General features: G+C 32.9%; 1 protein-coding gene across 1 annotated transcript; it reads right to left on the reverse strand.

Moving 5' to 3' along the window:
- Window positions 1–885: 885 nt before the first annotated feature.
- On the reverse strand, window positions 886–21,027 carry pch2 (pachytene checkpoint 2 protein). Its single transcript, XM_089251079.1, has 11 exons — window positions 20,922–21,027; window positions 19,298–19,469; window positions 16,153–16,344; window positions 14,201–14,291; window positions 13,135–13,271; window positions 12,937–13,023; window positions 11,613–11,722; window positions 8,645–8,798; window positions 8,236–8,366; window positions 6,623–6,692; window positions 886–2,240 (listed from the first exon to the last, which is right to left on the reverse strand). Exons 1-11 carry the CDS (start codon window positions 20,960–20,962, stop codon window positions 2,124–2,126), a joined length of 1,302 nt encoding a protein of 433 aa, XP_089107205.1. The 5' UTR covers window positions 20,963–21,027; the 3' UTR covers window positions 886–2,123.
- Between the last annotated feature and the right edge of the window lie 93 nt (window positions 21,028–21,120).

The following is a 21,120-nucleotide window of genomic DNA, read 5'->3' on the forward strand; positions in this document are numbered from 1 at the left end:
GACTAGAACTTCCAAACGTTTTTGTTCCATCACCCAATTCACTTCAGAGATGTTTTTTCTCTCATCGCCCCGCTCCCCAAACAAGCCCATAGAGTCCTGCTAGATTCGTAGCTTCTATCCCCCCGGACCATTCCATCGCCCACTTTGGGAAACACCGAGCTATAAGAATGGGGGGGGGGGGCTTTCTTATAATAATTAATACTAAGATGTGTAACATAAGTACCATTATTTTACAGTGGAACATCCCATTAGTGGACAACTCTGCTGATGGACTTAATTACACATTGATGTATCTTACTATCCTTATTAGAGGAAAAATTTTTCTGTATCATAGGTGTTCGTTATCGAAAAGTTTTACTGTAGAACATTACTTTGGAAGCGTTTCTGAAAAATGTGCCATTTTGAAAAAAAAAAATCTTAACGCCAATAGGACAACTGCTTTGCCATGTTCCTTTTTGAATGAAAAATACCGAAGCAAATGAATCAAGTGAACATGCTCTTTTTTGGTAGAAACGACCAATTGTACATTGTGATTTCGACCAAAAACATTCGTTTAAATAAAAGCTGTTGCATAATCCGACAGACCTCATCCCAAAATATACAGAAATTGTTGAAAAGTACATTTAGGGAAAAATGGAAATGTTTTCTCTTTAAAATAAGCTCCTGAAACTTCAGAAAAGTGTTGAATAAAATTTCAACAATTTAAAAAATAATTTATCACATTCTTAGAATGTGGCCTAAAGTCATAGAATGATTCTATGACTTTAGGCCATATTGAATTCAGAGAGTTGGGTTTTATACATGGATGTGCTCTTTGAGAATTTGGTTTATAGTGCCCACTTTTCAACAAATGCAGTAATTAAATTTTCAAAAAATCAAATAAATAACAATGAACAAACTTTTTATTGGCACAAATTAGAACTTGACATTGAACATATCAGAACTTGATATGACTGTATAAAAATTTACAAGGAGTGTACTTGGTTATCAATACAGGAATTAGATTAATAAGGCATAATGTATATGCAAAAGAGTAATATATATAGCAAAAGCCGTAAACACAAGAGAAACATATATGCAACTATTATTTATGAGTTTCGACTGTAATGATCATGACTAGAGCCCGGATTACATGCAAATGTATATTTTGGCACACACACATTTTTCAGTATTATTATAAGATTATACTTCAGTATGAATGCACAAAATTGAAGAGTTTTGGTAATAGAGTGAATTGTAGAATTGGTAGAGCAAATTTTATCTCTCCCCCCCCCCCCCGTTAAATAAAGCTATAATAAAAAATTTTAACAGACATTTCCCATGAAATCTAGCATATCAGCAAATTTTAACACTATCATAGCACTTATAATGCTATAAAAATAATTATGAGGTTGAGTTAATCAAGTATACAGAAAATTCTGCGTTTTAAAATTTAAATGGTTTGATAAAAATACGGTGAACTGACATATAGACAACTCAATATTCAGTAACTTTTCGCAACAAAGGGCTGGGGTTTTATCTTTTTTTTTCTTAGTCGAAAAATCTGCCACTTTCGATGCTATTTCTGTTTTGTTATCAGTGTGAATGTTTGTTATTTTTTTTAGTTTCTTTGTTATTTTCTTTTTTCCTATTAGCTACTTGTAACCAGAAATTTCAGAAAAAGAAAACATGAGAAAGTAATTTACATGGGATATTTTTTGATATTTTTTTTCTTGGAAAAATGAATATACACTAATAGAAAATCTATTTTAAAAACATGTTTAAATTATTTTAATGCATGTTTTGCTATTTGTAGTGCCTTTTTAGGGATTTGTTTACCACATTTTTGCATATTGTTAAAGTATATTTCATCACTTTTTCAGTTCATATAATACAGGCTCTAATCAAGACGGGGGGGGGGGAAGGAATGAATAAAAAATGATTATAAAAGGCAGAAAAATATGACCAAAACAAAATGTCACTCAAGTTTAATAATACAATGAACTTGACTATGATACAGTGTTCAAAAATATAAATAAATGAGATATCACAAATTATTTACATAAATTTGAAAATAAATCTCACCTAAATGAAAATATGTAAGAATGGCAGTGTCAAAGCCTATAATTAAAATAAATATAAATTTACAATGACTGTTTGAAAGTCCCAACAAGTTCTTCCATACAATTTTTATCATGCAGCTGTTGGGCAACAGCTTTCTCCAATGATACAAGAAATGTATTGACATCTAAAACTTCATCCTGGGGAGAGGGAGGAAAAATATTGACTGTTTGAGGCGTCACTGGGAAATCCTTGTATGAAGCATGTATCATCAATAAGCATATATTTGATTTTATACATATAAAAAAAAGGCTGAAATGCAAGATGGTTTTGCCAGTTTATTATCATCAAATAGTTCCAGTAACTTCACATTATGCATTTTTGCAATTTTTCATACAAAGATGTAGATGCGGATTGCAAGAATTTTTTTTTTGTTACACCCTCCAGTGTCTTCATCACTGCTAGCTGTACTTCTTCAGAACCTAAGAATCATTGCCCCTTAAGCAAATTCTTTATCCAAGGAAAAATTAACATGGACAAGATCAGGGGAATAAGCTGGTTGTGAAAGTATCAGAATGTAATGTTTTCACAGGTAATCTGGCACCACAAGGAGTCCTCAAACGTCTGCATGACTAAGTGAGATGCAAGTGGCTACATGTTTGGAAGGCCAAGTTGTGGGTGCTCCATCATGACAATGCACCTGCTCACAGGTCCCTCCAACTATCAGATTACCTGTCAAAACATCACATTGATACTTCTACAACAAGCTTATTCTCCGATCTTGCCCCATGTGACTTTTACCTTGGGAAAAGAATTTACTTAAAGAGCAATGGTTCCCAGGTTCCGAAGAAGAGTAGCACACAGGAGGGCGCTGGAGGGTGTCACAGAAAAAGCTTGCAATTCACATTTACATCTTTGTATTAACGGAAAAATTCATAATTGCACAGTGTAGTTAAAGAAGCACCAAATAAACAGTTTCTATGTACACACACATTCATTCTTCAAAAATAACATACGTCTCTCAGAAATTTTTGAATGTATCAGCACTTTTTAGTCCAGAGTTTAGAACATAACCAGATGCTTCATATATAAAAATAGAAAAAAGGCATCACACAGACTAAAAAAAACCTGTTCCTGATGTCAGAGAAACTAAAAGAAAATCTTCAATCGTTCATGATCAGTAATTTGGATACAGTCACTGATAATGTTTGCAACAATCCATGTTCTAACTCAGTCAGGGCTCCCACTCAAAAAATGAGAAAAAGTAGGAAAATGCAGGACTAAAAAGTAGGATGGATAATATAATCATGTTATCAACCCTTAGATAACATAATCATAGCATAATGGAAAAAATCCCTAAAATAAAATTTTTTTTTGAAAAAAAATTTCAAATTAAAAAAAAATTTTCAATTAACTTCAGTTAAACAATATTTCAGCTTCCTATACGATTGACTCAAGCCAAAGCAAAATGATAAATGACTTGGTTACAAAACCAATTTTTGGCCAAAACAGTGCACTAGCAACCAAAGATAATTCTTTGCTGTCTCTCCTCATATAATTATATTACATTCTTTTTTGGAGTCTTCCAAAGTGCACAGCTTGTCGACTCTCTTCGACAATGCACAGCAAATTTTGAAGACATACGTTTTTTAAGAATGACGCTCCTTCGAGACCACTTTAAAAAGCACAGTGTGTAAAATGTATAGATTACAAGATCCGATATAAATAAGGCAAGGTGAACCAGATAGTTTTACTGCGTTGTCAATAATTTTTTAAAGGGATTTGTTCACATTTTACTGTTCAATGCCAGTGTGAACTGCATGGAACTGCCTTCATTTTTGACAAATGAAGCACTTCCATTTCTAGCTCTTTGCTGAGCATTGTAAATATTGTTTATGCCTCTTCATGACTTAAAAATACAGAAGACAACTGAATGCTATTGGGTAGCATCAGAATCACCAAACCTAGAATAGCCTTATGTATCCAACTTCTTTGAAATGCAAACTGTTGTTTCACCTATTTGCACTGTAATTTTGAATGATGAATGTTAGTTACTGTCCAAGACCATAAAGTAATAAATACAAAATTATTTTTCCCATCCAGACAGAAGTTTTTAATGACCACTATACTTGTTGAACCCTCAAACTAAGCAAATGAAAAATTAATCAACCAAATGGTCCACATCACCCCCCCCCCTCTAATAACCTTAAAAATGATAAAATTTCTGCTTTGGCAGAATCATTAATTGCATTCTTCAACATTTGTAATATTTGGCAATATACAATGATTTCCTGCTCAATTAAAATCAATTACACAAATTTTGTTGATAGGATTTGGTAAAAAAGTAGGAAAAGTAGGACAAAAGTAGAACATTTTACCAAACAGTAGGACGAGTGGGAGCCCTGAACTCAGTGTTTCTTAACCTTTTTTCAGCTCATGGCCCCCTATGGATCACATTTTTTCTCGTGGCCCCTCTGTCCTATCCAGGGCCTCCTCTACCCTCATCCAAGAGTGAGACCCTTTCTATTTTTTTATTATGAATGAAAATTTAATAAATCAAATCGATCCAACAAACACACACGATAAATCGACCCTCCCAACACATCAACCGTTGCCCTGGCAGCTCTCCATACTCAGCTGGAAGTAACAGCTTACATATGAAAATCATAGTACCAGATCCCATATAGTGCAGTACCCTTCCATCCATTATAGACATGAAGACCCAGGTCATGCACACATAGACCCAAGGGTTAAGATGCCCCTGGTTCTATGGACAGATCTGATGAATTATGAAAGTAGTAATATTTTTCAACCATGTTTCACTTTTAAAGCTTTTCTCTTCACAGCTCTCTATGACTCCCTTCACCACCTGTCGTGGATCATCTTTCTTCTGATTTTCTCCCGTGGCCTCCCTAGAATATCACAGGACTGCAAGGGGGCCAAATGGCCCCAGGTTGAGAACCACTGTTCTAACTCTTGGCCATAGCATAATAACAACGGATGAAAATCAATTGAAACTTTAAGCTGCTTAATCAAAAAATTTCAATCAATTAATCCAATTTTAACTGAATATTTTCAAATGCTAACCATTTCTAAGAAATGCAGCATTGGTAACTACAGGCAAACTTGATAATTCAAACTTGGTTAATGCAAATTTTTTGATACATTTAAATTTAGGAATTCCCCCTTAAGTTTTCTATTTAATTGAATGCTGAAATGATCCCATTCAATTCAATTTTTTTTAAATGTTTAAAATAATTTGAAGTTTGATTCAAGTAGGTAGATCATTTGCAAAATGTCTTTTCTTTCAAAATTCCTGGCTAACTTTTAGTCATCTTTTTCTTTATTCTGCAGTTTACTGATCTATTACAGAATATAGCAATGTAGTCTAAATTAAAAAGTTACATTCAACAAAATCTGAAAATTTGTTTTAGCTCTGGGAAGCAATGATTTCATTGTCACACACTGGCCTTTTTCTCTTATTGCAGCTATTTTGATGGATTTTGGATGATTTCATTAACATCTGCAAATGTTATAGTTCTTGGGAAATACAAAATGTTTTTGTGTGTGGTAATCTACTGGAGTGCTAGAATCACAGCTGGAGTGCTAGAATCATAGTTTATTGTCTGGTAGAATGTTAGAGATTCATGTCTCTTTAGCTATATTGTGTTTATTTTGGAATATCAAATGCAGCTTGGTAACATATTTTACCATATCCAAACAAGGTTCAAGTGCTTGTTTGCCTTTAGAAAAAGAAAAGTTGTCATTGACTCACAAATGCAGCTACTGGAAAATAAATTGAAAATAAAGTCACATTGAATCTTCTGATAAACAGAATGAAAACCTATCTAGAAAGCAATGGAGGTCTCTAATTTCAGCACTTGCAGAGGTTATAGAGATGTTAGATAAATTTTGTACAATATTTAAGAGTAAACAAGAAAGAAAACCACAGATGGTAATTACAAATTCACAAATAGAATACTTGACGTTTTTTGTAATCACTTTACATTTTATACAAATATTAGTTGCAACAACAAGAAAAATGCATAGTAAGTGATAGCATTCAATAAATACATTTTTATAATTATAAGAGTTTTTGATTTTTTGTGAACCAGTGTTATCTTATATTGATAAATTGGAAAATTCAAATTTTGGATGATTCAAGCTTTTAAGCAGTTCTTCAGAGCTTTGAATTAACTAAGTTTGACTGTGTATATAATATTAATTCATGCTATAAAAACGTAATTTAAAACATATAATGGGTTTCGTCAAATAAATCAAATTAACAAATTTTTCAAGCAAACTTTTAATGAAAATTTCAGTTGGATTAATCATGTTAATTAACATGAAAAAATTTGTTAACTGAGATTAACATTTGATTGGTATTTCGTATTACAACTAAGGAAAAACCCATGTCTTATTTCACAGAAAACTTTCTTGGGAAAGGGGAGAATCAAAAACAAACATGTAACATATATTTATGGGAAATATATCATTTAGCAAATGCATATTAATTTTAAGTTGATAACAAATTCAAATCAATGAATGAATCAAAAAAAAAAAATTTATACTGAATTTATACCTTTATGTAAAGGGCATGAGCCATCAATGGTAATTTTCTTATCGTCCTACCGCTGAGACCAACACTTTTCCTGAAACAGTGAATATAAACTAATTATCCAAACTGGCTGACAATTATTGAATCTCATCATGCACACAATTGGCATTAAAAATAAGAACCATTCCACCAAAAAAAAAAAACCAAAAAACACCAATTCACACAGAAAGCACACAGAATATTTATAGATTAGTTTTAGTTGTGAAGATTTGATTGAAAAAATGATATATAATTCAATCAGGTTATACAGGGTGTTTGTAAACCGTTTAAAGAAAAAAAAATCTGAAAGCAGACGTGCTAACTTTTGGAATCCAGAAATCTGGAGATCCCACCCCACTCGTATACCCAATTAAAAAAATAATAATTCACGGAAAAAAAAAAAAATTGAATTTTTTTAAATCAATTAAGAAAAAGCTCCAATCCCAACACAGGCAGGTTCTGCATTGCCCCTGAGCAGAATATAATTTAATGTCAGTCTTTCCATGCAGAACAGAGAAATCACATATACATACTGTTCATAACACATATGTGTTTCCTTTCGTGGATGATAATCTTGGGAACTCTTAAAAGAAGTTGCATATTTTCTTTCTGACAAAATATTTAATCAAAGGAAACAATTAAAAAACTTCAAAATACAAAGCTGCTGATGAAAAAACTTATTGTGTTTACAGCATGGCTGTTAATGGGATGCAATAATGATCATACAGGAATTTCGGCAACTGAGGTCATCCTCCTGATAAATTATTGCACATAAACGCTAAGTAAACAAAGTCATGTCTTTGCCAGTTGCCTAAATGCGATCACCAAGACACTTTTTTATGGCTGCTTGATGGAAATGACCATGGCTGCCCTCTATGGGTGTTTTCCGGTTAGTCATTGACGTCACGACGTGAAAACTCGCGGAATATGTATTTTTATACCAAAATGTGGAGAAATTTTAACAAATACGGAGAGCATGAGGAAGGGTGAAAAATCCAGTCTCCTGCCTAAATCCAGAGAGTTGGCAGATCTGGGAAAGGTGACAGTACCCATCAGGACAAACAATATTTACAATAGAAACCTATAGTAACAATTCACTGACCTAAATCCACTGTGGATTTCTTGTCAGGGTGGGGGGGGGGGGGGAAATATCTAAGAGGGTGCACCAATCTTTTATTTGCCGATGTGAGCTGTGCATCGACACCCTTCGACATCACTTTGAGCATCTCCTTTGAGTCGTTCACTGATCTGCACAGGATTGCAACATTTTCATTATGTCTCTTCTTTTCAATTTTGAAACTTCAACGTAGACAATTATGCTTTTCTGATGCTGAGTGGATTGCTACCATTGTAAATATTCTTTGTCTTGATGGGTACTATCACCTTTCAATTTGTTTTGAACAGTTTATGAACACTCTGTATACAATGCATTTAAATGAAATACAAATGTAGATAGCATTGGACTTGAACAGTCATAGAAATAAACTTTAGTTACATAATTTATATGAATTGATCATATATACATATTTTATGGTGCATTAAAATGATAAGCATCTTCTGATATCTGGAGAAATGTAATAAAAACAATCAATATATACCGGGATATGTCCATCAATAACAGGCTACAATTCAGGCTATCATCTCCCTGGTCCATATGCTCCTTAGATTCAAGCATTGGCTTCAGTTCTGAGAGCTTTAGCAGTCTTTCCCTGCTCCAGATTATATTAGCCTGAAAATAGAAGCATCAATTAAATCTGTAATTAAAATGTTGAAAAGAAAAAAATTTCAAAATGATCTGGGGGAAAATATGTATATAGTTGCAACGCTGAACAAATTTATTGTAATTAAATAAAATTTGACTAAAAGTTTGATTACATCAACAATATTACTGTAAATAAACAAGTTTATTTTGTGAAAAAAATCCTTGAACAAAGCACTGCTACACATTAAGTGCAGAAAAATTCACACACAAATTTTTAAATTTTAAGTGAAGGAAAAACAAGAGACCTTTTGCAACTCATCAATGCAGCTGATGAATATTTGATAAATGGCATCTGCTGAGGGTAGACCAATATACTGCTTAATATCAGCTCGATCCACTAATGCAATATCTATGGCCTCAGTAATGTTTGATGTTGTCAGAATGAGAACATTAGGATACCTGAAAGAAATTTAATTCATTTTTGATAAAAAAAAAGCTGTAAAAAGAGCAATAAACATTGATAGAAATAGTGATATCTCGACTAATGAAGCTAATTTGTTTCAGAATCATATTTGCAGGGTTCACACTCATTTTCTTAAAAACTTCCCTGACTTTTCCAGGTTTTCCACTCAAATTTTCCGAAAATTCCAAGTAATTTTTTAATCAAAAATATTACAAAAAATAAAAATTAATTATAAAATTATTTATACTGTAGGTATCATAATAGCATCACAATCATAGATTATTATTTATTACAATTATTATACACACACATTTCTGCTTTTCAAATATACCTGATGGGAAAATGGAACACAATCAAGGACTACAAAATTTCCCTTTTCTTTAATATCACTGTTTGAAAACATCACCTTAAAAATTTCTCCAACATCTTTGCATCCATTTTAGTATTGAGTGGGCCATTACTAATTTCAATGGCCCCAACATTTAAGACTTCACTATTGTTTCCTTTGTGACATAATTAATTGAAGATTTAGTTGGCTTCGCTGCATCACACCTCTTTGCAGTTGGCTTAAACACTCTACACTCACATTAGCGCTGGAACCAAAAAGTTGGTGTTCAAAAAAATCTCAGGGGTTGTTTACAAAACTTTTCTGATTTCGCATGCTTGACATGACTCTGAATAGCTTGTCTGTCAGTGTTGCTCGAATTGAGCATTTTGCTGCAAAGCTGACACCAAGCTTTATGTGGGTAATTTTTACTGTTTCAATCCAATCAGCCCACTGAACAGTCAGGCTTTTATTTCCCTCCAACCAATTCTTAGATTGAAAAGTTTTATTACCACTCATTTTTGAAATAAAAAATACCCACAGGAAATCATCATATACACATGCTTCATCTGTTGTTGCTCACTGAAGTCATCTTATGAAATTATCACACCTGAACTTTCCTAACACTTTTTATGCATGGCTTTGTATGATGTGTCTAAACAATAAGTTTTAAGAAACACTTTGTATACAGCTATGATAAGATCACAGCAATACACTTTTCCACACAGACTTACAAAATACTAGTTTCTACTCAGCAGTATTAAGATTTATGATTTTATCAAATTGCAATTTACATTCTTGATTTTTCTTTTTGAGGAATAAACTTTTTTCTTTATTATTTTTTGCTTTCGATCAGATGACAATCGTAGTGATTTTCCAGGTCCATTGTCAGAAATTTCCCAGGTTTTAAAACAAAAATGGACTATTTTCCCCTGACTTTTTTAGTAAACATTTTCCTCCTGATAATTCCAGGGTTTTCCAGTTTCCCATGACCTGTACAAACCCTGATTCATTAGCTGAAACATGATTTCCCATAAGTTTCTAAGGAAAGTCATTCTGCTAAAAATTGAAATTGGAAGTTTTATGAAACACCAAGAAGCATTATAAAAAAGACAAAAAATTGACTCAAGGCTGAAAAAAAACAGCTACAAATTTGTATAAATGAAAATTAATAGGAGGTTGAGAAACTGAAGATATTTTTATTTGACACTATGTGCATAACCCAGTCAGGTTCATGGGTATTCCGCCCCTCCCCCATATGATGTGATCAGCTTATTTCTCTGCTTAAATACATGCAGAAGGAAAAGATAAGCTTCTAACATGTCCAGATCAGTCAATTTATTGCTACGAGCCTTGCACTGAAAACATCTAATTCTAGGCCCTGATTTTTGATGCAATTCTTTTTAGCTGAATCTGCTGTGTTTTGTTAATGTGTACATCTATGCCAACAAAAACATTCATTAGCTAAGGTAGAAGTATCGCAGAAAAAAAAAAAACCATTAGCAGAGACATCACTAAAACATGCTGTGAAACAAATTTTTGAAATAAATATCATTATATTGCTCAAATAACCCTGAAAATTCTTTAACACAACTTTTCTTGTTCCCTGTATTGTTGAAAATATATGATACAGGGGTCTGTCCAGCCGAAATTTGGGTCTGTTTTCTGGACCTATCACACAATTCCAAACCTGAAAAATGAACCTATCACAAAATTCCAAACCTGAAAAATGAACCTGTCGCAAAATTCGGGATCTGAAAAACAGACCCTTTACAAAATACAAATTAATGAAACCATAATTTGACATTTCATTTCTTTTGTGATAAATTTAACTATAGTTCGTTTCAAATTAACTTTGCAGTGAAAGGGAAGTTACGAGGGAACCGCATCACATGTTGCTATGACAGCGAAAGCCTTTCAACCAATGTATTGATGCACGATCATGGTGAGGTATACCTGATTCTCACCCCAATCTCACTGAGAAAAATCTTTTTTTTCAAACGTATGATGGTGACCTAATTTAAAATTCTTAAATGAATAAAGATCGATTCAGAACAATATTTTTTCAGTTTTTTTTTTTCAATCATTCAAAAAATTTAAATATTCTACATAAATGATCATCGTAAGCCTCCGATATATGGGAACTATATTTTGCGGCGAAGGAATACACTCTCTACCTTTCTCAGCACTGCAGTTAACCTGAAACGGACTATAGCTTAGTTTGATTCCCACAAAAAATATCAATAACCCTTTTCAAAAAAATAAGAGAAATTTTCACAATAACATGACCCTAAAAAAACTTTGGACAGACCCCTGCGATAGTTGATTGTAATATGCTGCGCAAAATATAATATAACTTGCACGACATTTTTACATGTTAAAAACAATTTCTACTACACCTCATTTAGGTGTGTAGAAAAAATGTTACTTTTTTCTTATTAAAATGTAATTGGTTGCACAGTATATATACTTTTTCTTAAATTACCTCTTTATTTTGTCTAAGTGAGTAAGCAAAGCATTCACTACACGTATTGAATCCGATGGTTCTGCAGCCCCAGCGAACGATGATTTTCTAGAATGAGCCAAACTTTCAACCTAAAAAAAAGATACAATATATTTTAGTGTAATACTGGAAGCTTAATTGTGGTAGTTCAACTTTCTGTCTCTTTCAAGAGCAGAATTGGAAATAAAATCATTTGATGCTAATAAGAACTTTATATAAGAACTAGATACAAGTTGCTTTGTGAAAAATTATTAAATACATGTTTACATTGAATGTGTGTTTAATTTATTTTTCAAAAAAACAAGTTTGAAAATCATATGTGTGTGTGTCCCATATTTCAATCATAATTATTTTTAATCTGATTGAAACAGTTATTTTGTGTGTAGAATATTCAGTACACCATATGAATTCCAGGAATTTGAATCAAAATATTTTTCCATAATAAATTTGTATAAAAATGAATCTTTAATATTTTCATAGCTGCCAATTTTGGAGAGTGAGAATTACGGAGGTTTTCATAGGAATTCAAAATCCGTACAAAAATAATTATGAGGTGGATTTTTGGGAAGCGATATGTGATTTTTCGTTAATAAAAGTAAAATTTTTCCCTTTTCAAATCATGCAGTCCATCCAATTAATACCAAGTCGCCAATTATCACCAACCAGTAGTTAAATTACTTGTCATTGTACTCCTTAACCAAACCTTGCCAACAAAAAAATTGTCATCAGGCCTGAAACGGGACATGCAGACTTATCGGGACGCATGGTCAAAGCACATGCAAGTCACCTCGCCAATTTTTGGATGTTGAAAGGTAGAATCGACGTTAGCTGTTTGGCGAATTTTGTATTTCCCCCCAGAAATTAAATATTGTTTGTGATTTGACGCAATGACGCAATTTACATCATGGGTGTAGTATTTTGGGGATTCAAAATGCAGTCTTCTTTTTTTTCCAGGTAAATTGTTTGGGAATAATTTTTTCTCCTAAAATAGAGAATTTTAGTCATAGTCGAAATTCTGGAGATATAAGCATCTTTCGAGAGCCTGGGAGATGGAGTAGAAATTCTGGATACTTGGCAGCTATGTATTCTGGTAAAAAAGAATAATTTTTTTTTGTCTGAATTTAAGAATTTTCCTTTATTAACCATGACTTCTATGGGGTCCAACAACTCCAGCAATAGCAGTGTAATTATCATATTCATACAAAAAAATTAATTAAACAAAAAAAATCTGAAGTATTACTGATTTAACATAATCATAGGATATGCATTAGCATATATCATGTAACTATCCAGTTTTGAATCTCACTTCATCAATCAGTATTATCACCAGGTCATCAGAATCTTCTACAATTTTCTGTATGGCTTGAAACATTTTTGTCACCAGCTTGCCACTCTTAAGGAATTGAAAAAAAAATTGTTATGGATTATTTGGCCTTAAAAAAAGCTAACAGTGAAAGAAAGTAAATATATTCAGTACATCAGGATGAATGAAAAACTAAGATACCTCTGAGAAGAATTTTGAGAACAGGCTATGTGAATTTATCTCCAGGAGATGCCCCATTTGGTATTTGTCTTCAAAGCGAATGCAAATTTTTTGTGCCAATGCTTTGCACAGTGATGTTTTGCCTGTTCCAGGTGGACCTACAATGAAAAGTAATAAGATAAGAACTAATGTTTTAGGATCAATAGATGGTGCTGCATGTGCAAGCTTTTGCCCGGAAGAAAGAGAGAGAGAGAGAGGAAAAGAGGTCACACAGTTTTGAGTGATGGTTGTAGTGTGTGGTGTGCGAACATGGTTGCGTTCATCTGTAATTTTATTCGCATGAATGTCATTTTTCCGTTAATGTCTTTGCATTAATAAATTTGATAGTTATATATAAAGTGATGCCTCATCAATTTGTGTCATGCCACAAAAGACATTTAACATACCAATTGTAATACAAGATTTTTTTTCTTCCTTCAAATTTTGATCTCTGAAATTAAGAGCTCTGCATTTATATGAGTAATGACATAATGATAGGGACCCCTCAATTTGGGAAAAGTAAAATGGCAAATTGGATCAACTGCAAGTTTGCAAAGGTGCACAACATTTGCAGTCCATGAGACCAGATATGTGGTATTTCCGCCCCTTGCATACCAGAAACGTTTATAAAAAGAGTGACCATATGACCCATATTCTATGGGATGTTCCCATAATTTTGGCAGTACCAACTTTTTTATAAAATGTGCAAGTCTGCCCCCCCTCCTATTTTCAACAAAGTTTATCTGAATTTTTGAAATCAAGAATTACGATTATTTTCAGGACCAATAAATTATAATATGATAATTATGACTTTCATTTATAGCTGTATAAATATATTCATCTAACATACTTGTCAAGCATAAGTTTTTTTTTGGTGAATTAAATTTTGACTTGCAGTACCCATCATTTCTTAAAATTGGCAATTTTTCAGTTATTTCTTTTCAGCATTTATAGAAATTTTGGCCAATCTGGTTTTATTGTTATCCAGCCTGTCCTCCCCGAGGCTGGAGAGTTGAAAATTCTACTGTAATAACAAAAAGTAACTAACCATGAAGAAGAACAACCTTGTTCCAAGGAACAATATTCACATCAACTTTCTTCTCAGCGAACAGAAGTGTACTTGACACATAATTCAACAACTTCATGAAGAAAAAAAAACCCACATTATTACATTTACTATGCATCACACTCATATATACTCTAACAGTGTTTCTTACAGGGTTGGTAGAAAAACCAGAAACTAGGTTTTTTTGGTTTAAAATGTTTTTTTGTTTTTGTTTTAATAGCATTTACATTAAAAACAATAAAATTTCTGAAAAATCATTCCAACTTCTAATAATTAATTAAAATAAATATTTATTAATGTAATTAACACAATTCCCACATTAATCTATAAATATTTCTTACACTTCAATAAAAGCCAGCTTTTGCACTTTAGTTATTTTACAGCTTAACTCAAAGAAATATTTTGTGTTTGAAAATTCTCAATGTTATTACTAGGGGATTACCTATATAAGTTTGGTAAAAAATCTTTTACAAAATGTGAAAAAAAAGCCAATAAGTCGTTGTTGTATTCGAACACACTTATTGGTTGCCTTTTTATAGTTTTACAAAATAACTTTTATAGTATGATCAGCGTTAGAATTGGAAAATAAAAGTATTCAACTGGTCCTGGAACCAGTGAATAAAAGAACCTACTGGTCTGCAGGTACCATGAGAGAGAGTGGTCTGCTAAATGAAATCTGCTCTGAATAATTAATTTTCTCCTAAATATATTACATGTATTACTGCTAAATACATACAAGTAACATATTACTTGTATTATTTAGAAGAATGTGTGTGTGATATATACCACCAAAGAGTGTAAAAAAACGCAAAAAAACAATTAGAACTGTAGTCAATCATTTGGTGTATCTGTGATTCTTCTTTAGGAGATTCTTCTGTGATCGGTGTATCATTCCAGAATTAGGGGGCAAAAGTGCTACAGATCCCATGAATCACCACAAATTTTTTCTTGGTGGTGCGAATGTTTAACCAAAGGTCTCGACCAGCGGACCACCAATGATTTCAAACACTGGCAATAGCAGCCATAGGAAAATTTAGATCTCAATATCAGGTTTTTAGTTGCCACTGGGATTTGGCTACTGGGAGTTGTTAAGTTCTGCTATTGAAGGAGTCAAACACATTGAAGATTAGAGAGGAATAGAGATGCAGAAATTAGAATATGTAAGCATTCTACTGAATCAGAAGAATCTGTGGTGGGGAGGGAGAAATCAAAGAAACAACTCTTTTGAAAAAAAAGGTCAAAGAAGAATGTGTCATTACAAAAAATGCTCAATGAGATCACTCTTCACTAGATATAAAACAACCCTGAAAAAATTTTCATCCAACTTTTATTTTTCCCTTTATCATTGAAATATATCAAGAGCTGACTTATCATTCATAACTTATATCAGGACCCAAGTCAGATTTCTTAATGGTCGAAGATGGTTTTTCCTTAAGAAAATTGGTCCCATTGTTTTTAGTTTTTTTAATTTTACCGGACAATGATTTCTAATGTTGGCAGACATATGTCATAAAATCTGTTTTTGCCATCCTCAGATTTTAATTTAGCAATTACACATAAACAAAATGTTGGCGCCAATACAGATTTTATAATTGCCATGATATCAATCCAGGATTTTTCCAGCTCTGATTTATATACAGTAAAAACCTCTGAACGGACACCCCCTCAGATGCAGTCACCCCTCTTTTATGGCAAAATAATAATTTTCCAGTTTATAATAAAAGTATATATTTTGAACCCCTGATTAACGGTCATCTCTCTTTTATGGACATTTTTTTGTCCCACCTTAGTCCATAAAAGAGAGGTTTAACTGTATTTGGCATTTAAACACCTTAAAAACAATTCAAATTTCATTCCAATACATATAGGAAAGGTGACAAAAAAAAAAAAAAAGAAAAAAAGAATGCACACACACACTTTGAGAAAAGCATTACCTTTCTCTTAATTTCAGAGTCGAAAATCAGATTTTCCCATAACTGATGAAAATCTGCACTTGGCAGATTCCAATGTGTGGCCGCTTCTGAATTTGAATTTTCTGGACCGAATTCAAATGATTCAGGACCTTCTGTGTGCAGGCAATACAGATGAAAAGCTAATTTACAATTTTCAGGGGATGGAATAAAAATCTGTAAAGTGGTATAATAAATGAAGATTAAGAAAAAATTGAAAAGCAAACAATTTTAAATGAATTGATAAGATGTTTGAAGTTACATAATGCATATGTTACTGCCAAAGCCAGAAATTGACCAGTTTGCGAATCAGCAAATTTTGGTTGTAAATTAACCTAGCCAAAGTCTGAATTTCCGACTTTGGCATCAATTTTCACATTTTCAGCCAATTCCTTGCCGGAGATCTCTGGCCAGGGTTGGTAAAAAAACCGAAAAAAACCGGGGGTTTTTTTGGTTTAAATCAATTTTTTTGTTTTAAATAGTATTAACATTAAAAACAAAAAAATTTCTGAAAAATCATTCAAATATCTAATAATTAATTAAAATAAAATATTTATTAATGTAATTAACACTATTCCCATATTAATTAATCAATAAATATTTCTTAAATTTTTACAACAACCAACTTTTGCCATTTATTTTTTACTTAATTCAATGGATTACTTCGTGTTTGAAAATTATTTTAATGTTATTATTAATCGTATATATATAATATAAAGATGTTTTCTCCAGGTATACTTAATTAGGAAGATATTTTGCAAAAATTATAATAAAAATTAGGTGAATATAATGTATTTAATGAAGCATAAATAATGCAGATTAATTAGCGATTATTTACGATATACAGGGTGATTATAACTAAGGTTCTGATTTCAAAACACTGTAAAAAAAAAGAATGATTGTCAAAATGACTTGAAAATTTATATGAATATTCCTCGAAACATGCAATTTTATTTGGTAAAGGGTAAAAAAATACTTAAAAACATAAAATTAATGACAACATCCAACACGTGGGAAATTTGCTTGCACAATTGAAATGATAGCCAGTCATGGCGAAATGATAATTTAATTATAGCATTGCACGATTTCATAATTCATGGAAGCATCACAAAAAACGAAGTAATTGAACAAATAAATACAACTTACTTAAGAAATGTTAAATATGTTGTCCACCGTGTTCTGGCTATGAGGTTGAAAGCACAAAAATTCTTGTTCAACAACAGATCAGAGTATGGCATGGTCATGATGTGGATGCGCTTGCAATTTCACCTTTATTAAACCAAATGCACCCCCCCCCCACATAAATATTCCTGAGGAATTTGTAATATATAGGGGGATGTGTTGGAGATTGCAATTCACCAAAGTTTGCAATCTGACTGACAAATGTTCATAACATTTTTAGGTACCCCCCACAGCCAAAAGTTGCAACGGTTAAGGTGCATCCTGTCAAAATGGGTCTTCAGCAGCTGCTTTGCTGGTATTGCAATGTGCATCTTGATAAAAGTTGTTCTATTCACACACTGATGCTGTGAAAGTGTCGAAATGATGTGGTTGCACAAAATAGATTATACTGCTGGCCAAGTACAGCATCATCTACTTGCACATTTTGCACTTTTTTTCTTTTACGAAAGAAACTTCCATTGCTTCAGGAGTATCCATGCAAATTTTCAAGTCATTCTGACCAGTACTTATTGTATAGTTTTGGAATCAAAGCTTTAATTATAATCACCCTATATATAGCTGATTGTTTTTCATAAATCTGTTACTGCTATAAAGTAGAACCTTGATGAACTGGGCTCAACAGTGAAAGTATATATGGGGGAAAAAAAACCGACCATTGAATATTAAAACTGGGAGATATACAGTAGGAGATGTGCTACTTCTTATGGGGAAAGAAAATGAAAATGTCTGTGAGGTAATGTAACTACTAGTGTGTACACTGGTCTTTGTCCTTTAGGAACAGCTGATGTCTTTATTGGATTATAAGACCACCTGCCCCTAGCATGATGGTGTCACTACTGTCAGCTTCTTTGTGAAAAGAAAAAGAAATCCTGTGAGATAATACACCACTACATTTAGATGCATGATACAATTCTTATTCATGAATTTGGTAAAGATAGAGCACCAGAATGCAGCCAAAGGTTAGAAAATGTGGTAAGAATGAGAAATTTTGGCTTCTTTATACAACTTTAAATAACTAAGATACTTCATATGAAAAAAAAATATATATATTTACGCCACACTTTTATGAGACTTTAAAAAAAACCATTTAGACCATTTTATGCCATTTAAAGATATACCATCAGAATGTACCCCAAGAATATAAAATGTGGTAAAAATGAAAAATTTTGGCTAATAAATGAACCAATATTATATTTTTCAAGGAAAAAATTATATTTGGGCCACTTTCATTTGATTTTTTTAAAAAAACCACTTGGTTGAAACCACACTGTACCAAACCAACCCTGTCACTGGCCAAAGTCCAATAACAAAAGATATGAATCAGGGTCATTGCCAATTTGGTGTATTTATTTGTGATAATTATGTCCATGTTAGCTATGGCAACACATCAAACCACAGTCATGATGTTGTAATATATATATATTTTTTCAAAATTTGATAGAAAAATTATGTCAATATTTTTGTAGTTTTTCTCAAGGATCTTCGGCTATTTCATGAATTGGCTACACTTCAGGGTTTGGCAGTAACACATACAAGACGATATTGACATAAGATGCATATAACTTGAAAAAAAAAAACCATTAACTCACTCTGGAATTTTATCATGGGTGCATGTGTGTGTGTGTGAATTTTCACCCCACAAAATCTTCAGAAGTGAAGTACAGTGGTACCTCAGCTAACGGACATTTTTGTTAGTCAAAAAAATTTTCCTGTGATTTTTACATTTCAGATAACTAACAGCTAATGCACGTTGAATTGGATACTAATGAATTCAGCTAATGCACATTATAGTTGATGTAGGTACTATATCAGTGCTCCATCCAGATGGAGAAATAGAACACCGATACTTAGAACACAGAAAAATATCCAATGACAATACACATATTAAGATGTTCTGAAAAAATTCAAAAATTATTCATTTTCCAATTGAGCAATAAATTATACTTGCATTTCCCTCCAATTTTTCCTCAGCTGAAACAAGAATGCTGAGAACATTTTTCTCCAGCAGTCCTTCTCCAACACCAATGAAATCTTCTATCACAATATTCTCTCCAATGATCAATGGTGTCTCCCAAACTATTTTAGAGCAAGCTTGCTTCAATGTGTCTTTATCCAGCAAGCTACAAAAAGAAAAAGTGTAATAAGTTAGCAAATTAATAAAAGGCACATGTTTTCCCTGCGAGGCAGACCCATGATTTGCGGGGAAGAGGGTTATGGCCCCAAGCTTTGAAAATAACAATAGAAAATACACAAACAAGGAAAAATATACATATAACTAAGTACATGTTCTTTGCCTCCCCCCCCCCCTTTCTTGGAAAAAGTTGAAACATGCATGCTGCCAGGTTAGAGTTTTTTGCGATCAGGAAAAAAAGGTTGTAGAAATAGATGAATCAAATTTATTCCACTTGCGTTTGAATGCAATATTACATCCCTGATCGTGAAGAGGTTAAGGAAGATGACCAGGTGGTAGTCCAATATTTCAATAAAAGATATTTCCTAGGTAATACATTAGAATTTAAATGAACCCGGAACTATCCAAAAAAAAACCCCAAAAACTCTACATAAATTATTAAATAGGTATTTTCACAATTATACATAAGCTTAAGGAAGACCAAGAGGTGCCGCAATAAAGAAAACATGGTATGGTGTATTGGTCACTGTGATTGTCACAGAACATGATATCACCATTTGTATATGTGCAGATGAACCACTATGCTAATAAAATATGAAACAATATAAGGAAATTAAAGACTGCACTAAAAAATACTGCAGATGTACGTTTCCTTATAGTTTATATTCTGAACTACACATACAGAAAGCAAAGTTTCGCCTTCTTTGCTCTGTCACATCCACTTTTGCATTCCTCTGTGTCAGCTCGAGCACATCCTTGTGTGTTATTGTCTTCGCTTCAGTTTTTCTACAGCTCAGTGACCCAGAGAGACTTTTATGTCCTGATCAATTGTTTACTTGAAAGAGTGTCAGAGTTTTTCTTTTTTATGCAGACGCTTATTTATACAACAGGAATGACCGTTATGTTTTCTATGCTGCGGATTTTTTTTCGCTGTCCATTACAGCCTTGGCGACTTTTCTCTAGGCCGTCAGACGTGTCCGGCGTCGTTTGGGAACATCTGTCCTATAATCCCGTCCCTGGATTATAGGACAGATGTTCCCAAAAACCTTGACGAAATTGTAAATCGCCAAATTTGGCACAACCGCGCTTACGCAATCGCAGCTCTTTTTTTAATTGCTTTAACATTGTAAAATTCGTAATAGCACCCCTTCCCCACCTCCAAAAATCGTATTAGTCTCGACTGTTGCATGGGGGAGGGCCCAGGATTTTATTTGTTGGTAAAATCAATACAAATGAAGTTTTTCCTTAGCCCCTCACGGGGGGGGGGGGGGAGGTCCGAAAGGGCTCCCACATGGGGGAAGTTGACATTTCATTTCGGGGGGGGGGGTCCTTAATGAATCTCATTGTTTTTACAAAGTGATATGTTGTAAAGGGGAGGGGTGTTGGAACAAAGCTCCATTAGTAAACAAATAAATAGAAATATAATAAATAAATAACATACCAGTTCGGATGGATCATAATTTCGACGTGAACTGTCAACATTTTGAAAGCGTTTTTATTTTGTCAGCTTGCAATTTCCCGCGAAAGCACAATTTGAAGATGTTGCCAATCTCTAAAAATCAAAATAGCAAGAGTCCTCTGTGATGGAAAGAAACATCATGACCATATATCCAGATAACAGGACGAAAAAATATTGTTCC

Source organism: Pholcus phalangioides, unplaced genomic scaffold (assembly GCF_987345545.1).
Source record: "Pholcus phalangioides strain wild (caught in Gottingen) unplaced genomic scaffold, Ppha-v1.0 ptg000024l_1, whole genome shotgun sequence".
Lineage (NCBI taxonomy): Eukaryota > Metazoa > Arthropoda > Arachnida > Araneae > Pholcidae > Pholcus > Pholcus phalangioides.